Raw genomic sequence first — 6,769 nt, 5'->3', positions numbered from 1 at the left:
TCCCCATGGTGATGCCCCAGTGGTGGAGCATCCTGGTGGTGATGCCCTGGGGGTGGTGTCCCAGTGGTGATGCCCTGGTATGCCGTTCCAAGGTGGTGCTGCGAGCACCTTGGGAGGACCGCAAGGCCCCACTTGCTGCCGTGGGAAGATGCACATGCAGTGCCTTGCTTGCAGGCCTGGGATGGCTGTGGGTCTCACTCTTGCACTGGCCAGAAACACGTGAAACCGCCCCGGCTGGGGCTGGGGAAGGCTCAGGCGCAAGTCTTACCATGCCACAGCTAATCAGTACGCTGCAGCACAGCAGAGGTAGGCAGAGGGCAGAAGGGCTTATGGAGGGAAGCACAAAGAGGGGGTTTGGCAGAGGCAGTACCGGTTACAAGAACGGCGAGGAGGGGGCGCAGGGCGCGCTATACCGGGGGCGCCGGGGAGCGGTACAAGCGGGGTGGGCGGAGCCGGAGGAGTTCGGCGGTTTCCGGCCAGGGCTGCCGGAGGTTGCCGAAGCGGCGGCGCCAGGCGCATGCGCCGTGGGGCGGCGGGCTCCTGTTATGGCGGCGGCTGAGGCGCAGGCGGGAGGCGTGCGCTCTGCCATGGCCGGCGCTGGCGCCGCTGCTGGGGCCTCTGGCCCTGCGATGGACGAGGCGGGGGCCGCGGGCCCTGCGTTAGACGAGGCGGGCGCCGCGGGCCCCGCGATAGACGAGGCCGGGGCCGGGGCCGGGGCCGGGGCGGGCGCCGCGGGCCCTGTGGTGGCCGAGGCGCCGCCGCCGCTGCCGGGGCTGCAGCTGGTGCGGCAGGGCGCCGAGGCGTGCGTTTACCGGGGGCTATTCCTCGGGCGGGCGGCGGTGGCGAAGCTCCGCATCCCGAAGCGGTACCGGCACCCGACGCTGGAGGAGCGGCTGAGCCGGCGGCGCACGGCGCAGGAGGCGCGGTCGCTGCTGCGGTGCCGGCGGGCAGGTGGGCCCGGGGGCGGCGGGGCCGGGGCGGGGTGAGGCGGGGCGGCCCTACAGGACAGACGCCCCTGGGCTCCGGGTGCCTCCGTGCTCACGGGCTCTGCGCGTCCCTCACAGCAAAGAACAGACGCTTGGCGGCCGTCCTGCTTCATCCCCGAGGATGCAGGTGGTTTCTTCTCATCCCGGGGCCACCGGCTGTGCTTTTCAGGGTCCCCACTCCCCCAAAACGCAGGCTGTCCTCGGCCAAAAAGCCTCCACGCGTGTTTTTCCCGATAGTCTCGCCTCAGGAGAGGCTGATGTTCTTACCAGGCTCGAGCTGCCAGCTGGATTTAGGTAGTGCAGCAACGGTTGGAAGGCTGGTGGAGGGCATCCCTCGATACGGGTTAGCAGTGGCTGGGGGTGATCTCAACTGGCATTTCTGGTTAAGGCTTGTATCGGTTGTATTTTGTTGTTAAAGTTGGAAAATCCTGTAAATTAACTGCTATAATTTCATTTGTTCTTTTTTGAAATAGGGATTTCAGCTCCAGTGGTCTACTTCGTGGATTATGTCACCAACTCCATATACCTTGAAGATATTGTAGACTCGATTACTGTTCAAGATCATATTAATTCTGTACAGCAAAGTGGAAATGATACCAGTAGCCTCCTTCTCTTAGCAGAGAAGATGGGTGAGCTGTTAGCGAGAATGCACGATGAAGATCTTATACATGGGGATCTTACAACTTCCAATGTACTTCTGCGACCACCCACAGAGAAGCTGGACTTGGTGCTGATAGACTTTGGACTCAGTTTTATTTCAGGTCTTCCGGAGGATAAAGGTGTTGATTTGTATGTTCTGGAAAAAGCCTTCCTTAGTACTCATCCAGATACTGAAAATGTATTTAAAGCTCTGCTAAAGACCTATGCAGCTACATCTAAAAAATCTGGTCCTGTGATCAAAAAGCTGGATGAGGTTCGATTAAGGGGAAGGAAGAGATCCATGATTGGGTAGAAGAGCATGGGCTTAGGGACATAGAAGTATTGCTACTTAGTTTCTGCAACTGTGGTTATTTATACTTCTAGTTGGTTTTATTTCATAGATCACTATTTTGATAATTGTGTCTTCAAATAAACAAATTTGAATGAGTTTAAGTGTCATAAAGTAACCAAAGTAATTGTGAGGTGGGAGCACAGACGAGAGAAGCAACTCAAGGTCACCTCTTTCCTAAATGTTAAATATTTCTTCTAAGAAGTAGGTTACAGTGTCATTCCACTTGCCCTCTTTGGTTAGGATCATACCAAGTAATCTTTCTCAGGCTGTGGACCGTGGATTTGTGGGAGGTAGGAGGGACCTTGGGATACTGGAGAATCTACAGAAGGTAACTATGAAAAACAAATGTGTTATTTTTCTCCGAAGACTTTACAACAAAGTGTCTAAAGCCATTGTAAATGGCTCTACACATCCTGAAACTTTTTAGGAGGACTGAGTACCAGGACGTGGGCAATGCTGAAACAGAGCACTGAACATGAGACAGGTTCATTTTCTTCCAGTAGTAATTTTGGCTTTTCTAATTTTCAGTCAATAGTCTTTCCTTAAGCAAATATAAACATTCTTTATCAACTACAGTTTTCTGCTGAGAAAATTCCTCTTTAAGAAAGAAGTCTGCTGTAAATTTCCATTTTTCAGAGCTTTGTAAGAGGGACTGCTTGTATTGTGATTGCCTACCTAGGTTGGCAATTGGCAGAGGTAGGCAGTAGTACTGGGTTTTTTTGGTAACTTTTTCTCTATATTACTTGGATTTTCTGCAATACTGTATCTAACAGTGTCAATGTAAGATGGCCCAGAGGAAAAACTTATGAACCCCACAGCAGACAGGTTAGAAGATAACCAGTCCTCTGCATTACAAGCAGGTTGGGAGGTGAGTTGTGTGCTGGGTGAGTGCGTGAGCTCTATCATTTATTTCAGATAATGATTTAAAAGAAACTGAACTTCTCCCTGAGTGGTTTGCTGTGTTGGGCAGCCTCTGTCTGTCGGGGAAGATCCTCTTTTCCCTTACGCTGTCACTGGTGCTCTTTCTGGAAATGCTTCTGCAAAAGAGGGCGTGAACCCTGCAGGAACGCCGTCCCACACAGCAGTGTCACTCGCCTCTTCACAGCCACGGACATGTCCCTTCTGTCTGGTCACAGCCACGGACGTGTCCATTCCATACGGAGAGGAAAAAGCAGCTGCGAAAAACAGTGCGGGGGTCCTGGTGGGCGCAACTCTGCCTGGCCAGGCGGGTGAGGGCGGGGCGCTGCTTCCTCCCTGCTTAAAGCTAAGCAACCTCAGCGCCCCCCAGCCTGGGGACGCGCTAGGAGGGCCCGGGGCAAGCTGGGCAGTGGGTCCCATCTGGCAGCTCGGGGTGGGCAGAGGAGCAGGGCAGCAGGCTGGGGGGGGCGGGGGGAGGGCAGGCGGCGCCGGGAAGTGCAAGGCGCTGCGGCCGTTGGGCGTTCATTCCCTGCGGTGGCGCCGCCGCAGCGTTGCCGCCGCGAAAGAGCTATGTCGCCAGTTCGAGCCCGCGCAAGTGTCCTAGCGCGGCGGGCTGCCCCGTGCCCGGTGCGCATTCACCTCTTGCCAGAGAGCCGCCTGGGCGAGTGCCCGGCCCCGGCGTGGGGCCCCGGGTTCCACCGCCCAGCCACAGCTTTGGCTGTGGGACCTGCTCTCTGCCCCTGCTGCATCTGTGGCTTTCTTATTGCTTGGGCGCCCCAGCCACGCAGCACATGGTGACTTAAAATGGTGGTCTCTGGGTGGCCCATGGGCTGCTGGAGTGGGGCCTCGTGGCATGGTGGGAGCAGGTGGATGTGGGCTAATGAGACCCCTAACAAGGGCTGATCCGAGCCCCGAATCCCGCACCCACCGAGGGAAGGCAGCACGCCGAATCTCCCCACCTGCCGTCCCCCATCTGTCCAAACACCGCTTTGACCATCTCCCGGTGATGCCGGTGTGGAGCTGTGTTTGTGAAGCCCTTTGAAGAAGTCTGTTCCTAACTATCATTGTTTATTAAAATGCAGCTCTCCCTGTGGGACCGCAGAGTGGAAACAAAGCTGATCAACGGCAAGTTTTTGTGGCCAGCGTGGTGCCCCAAGAGGAAGCCCCACGGCGGGGCCGGGGGCAGTCGCCTGCGGTGAGGCCAACCCTCCCAGGGGGGTGCTGCGGGGGACCCGCCAGCCAGCGGGGACTCCTGCATCGGCCTCTGCTGGGATCTGCTTGTCATGGAGCTTCAAAACAAAGCAGAACATTACTGGTAATGAAAAGCAAAATGTTTGGCATTTTCCCTGCATGATGAAACTTCTCGTTACGTAAGTGTTACTTTTTGCACATTTGCCTTACGGCTTGTTGATATTTCCTCTGGATCAGCCTGATGTGTCCGTATGGATTGCTGCAGTGAATGCTGAGCTATTGCTGTTTGAGGGTGGAAAAATCACAGCAGGTGTGTGTCCGGCAAAGGGGACGCTCTGGACCTGCAAAGCATCCCCCCCGTGTCTTCGTGCAGCCTCGGCTGTATGACTGGCTGTGCCGGGGGGAGCAGCTCTGCCGGTGAAAACCACTGATTCCCTGGCTGGCTCGCAAGGCAGGTGGAATTACTAGTTTTGGTTTGACTGAGGGTAGCTTGGCTTGCTGCTGCGCTAGCGTTCAGTGCATCTGCATGGTCATAAGCAACACCCAAATTAATATTATTATAGTTTATAATAATTATAATTATTATACTCAGGCTTTATCTGTCCCCTTAGTGTCTGGTGACACTCCAGTGTGCATGCATTTCCATAAGGAAAATAGGACTCCTGTTTGGTTTTGTGTGTGTGTTTTTTTTTTTTTTTTTAATGAATAGTTTATCCATTGCAAATATAGTTTCAAGCCACCAATATTATTTCAGAGTTTGGTCTGACTTTTTACAAAGTCCTAAAAATATTTTGCAACCGAGTTTAGCTCAATTGAGCTTTAAAGGAAAACCAATAAAATAAAAACTACTTTTTTAAGTGAAATTATTGTAAATGATCTTTTTGGCTGGAAACCCAAACTTGGATAGAAACCCAAACTTCTTTTTAACTCAAAGTATGTCTTGTTTCATATTTCCACCGCTGCTGAAGGCAGCCCAGCGCTCAGTGCCACCCTCTTCAGAACGCGAGTCCGCACTCTGAGCACGGTCACAGCTCCGTGTGACACTGGGAGAAACGGTGATGTCCTGCCCCGGCTTACGAAAGGGGCTGTCCTCTCCGGCCCCAAAGGTTGTGTTGGCCTTCATCCCGCCCCCCAGTCATCCCCCGACACCCTCCCGCCTGCCCCCGGGGGCACCGAGGGGCGCTGGCGATGTGCAGGGTGATGGCTTATGTTGCACCCAGCCACTGGGGGTCTCTCTGCCACCATCGCTAGCACCGCAAAAACCTTTGTCTATGGGAAAAATGTTCTTTCAACAGAAAAGAGTTATAACTGTGTGCTGTTGGTCACTCTGGCTCTTTCGACTGCTTGAATCGTCCTGCTTTTAAGAATGAATTGTTGTTTCAGGGGACCAACTCCAGGCCTGCCAGGAACAGCTTCATTTCATAGAATCATAGAATTGCTGAGGTTGGAAGGGACCTTTAAGATCATCAAGTCCAACCATTAACCTACCCTGACAAAACCATTTCTAAACCATGTCCCCATTTCCAGGGGCTTCCCGACACCTGCCCAACCAGCAGCACACCTGGGTATCACCCCGAGTGCCACAAACACAAGGAGTGTGCAAATAAGCTGTGGAAAGAGGAATAAAAGGAAATAGAGGAATTTCATCAGCTGAATTTGCAGCATTAGGATTTCAGAGGGGATCACCGGTTATTGACAGAGTTGCTTTTTTTTATATATATATTTTGGTGACTGACCAGCATCAGTGATTTCTCTTGTGGAAGCGGGGAGCCAGCTTGCGAGCTCGGGGTTACCAGCCTGACTTTAGTTTGCAGTAATAACAACAAGTTCTGTTTTGCCCACCAGTGCCATCAGTGCAGAACTGAACTAAGGGGATTTTCGGAGATAGATGTGAGTTGTAGACCTATAGGAGCACTGAGAGTTAAAAAACAGATATGAAAGAAAACATATACGAGTATGGCAAGAAACAGGAATGAAAATGCAGTTGCATAATGCAGGTATGCTGTTGCCATGACTTTTGGACAGTGGCTGCTCTGTGCCGGCAGTTACTGTGTGTATATGTAAAAACTGTGCATACAAGCTATACGGTGCATTTTTTTCGAGTGAACTTTTTTTAGTCTAGGCCTTGGTGTCTGCAGGAAATTGATATTTTCCAGTTTTGCAAGATGCAAAACATTGATAACCTTTTGCAACCCTCCTCTCCCATCAGTGCTGATAGGAAACCAAGTTAGTGCAATAAAAGCATAAAAGCTCGTTTGTAACCCAGAGTTCACTCTGTGAGGGTCACTACAGATAAATCCTCTCCCCGGCCCAAGCACAAGCTGGGTCCCACAGTGGTCCCTTTGGGCACTACGCAGCACCTCTTTCTTTTGCGCTACGCTAAACTTACTCTGTGAGTAACTGAGAGTGACGGCCCAGGAGTGGAGACGGGTCTGACCCCAGTGATGGCCATGGAGCACAGGGAGGGGTACAGTGAGGGCAGCTGCTGCTGGTCCTGGAAATAGGGGTGGTAGAGATGGTGTTTACAAGGAAACTAATTAATTAAACCTTAATTGTCAGCTGAAGTCCTGGGAGGCCGAGTGAACCAGCATGTAGCCCCCGCACAATGCTCTTGGCTGGAAGTGCTGAGGGCTGAGCCTGGCGTCCGCCCCGCTGAGCCGAGAGGGGCCGGGTGGGATCGGAG

At 53.0% G+C, this 6,769-nt stretch overlaps 1 protein-coding gene across 1 annotated transcript; it reads left to right on the top strand.

Moving 5' to 3' along the window:
* Nucleotides 1-329: 329 nt before the first annotated feature.
* On the top strand, nt 330-2,073 carry TP53RK (TP53 regulating kinase; the record flags this gene model as incomplete). Its single annotated transcript, XM_082491380.1, has 2 exons — nt 330-951; nt 1,460-2,073. The coding sequence occupies 2 exons, from the start codon at nt 330-332 to the stop codon at nt 1,936-1,938; spliced, it is 1,101 nt and encodes a 366-aa protein (XP_082347506.1). The 3' UTR covers nt 1,939-2,073.
* Nucleotides 2,074-6,769: the final 4,696 nt, after the last annotated feature.

The sequence above is a fragment of the Vanellus vanellus genome (genome assembly GCF_965231255.1).
Source record: "Vanellus vanellus genome assembly, chromosome: 15".
NCBI lineage: Eukaryota > Metazoa > Chordata > Aves > Charadriiformes > Charadriidae > Vanellus > Vanellus vanellus.
This window is presented reverse-complemented; position numbering and strand designations above follow the sequence as displayed.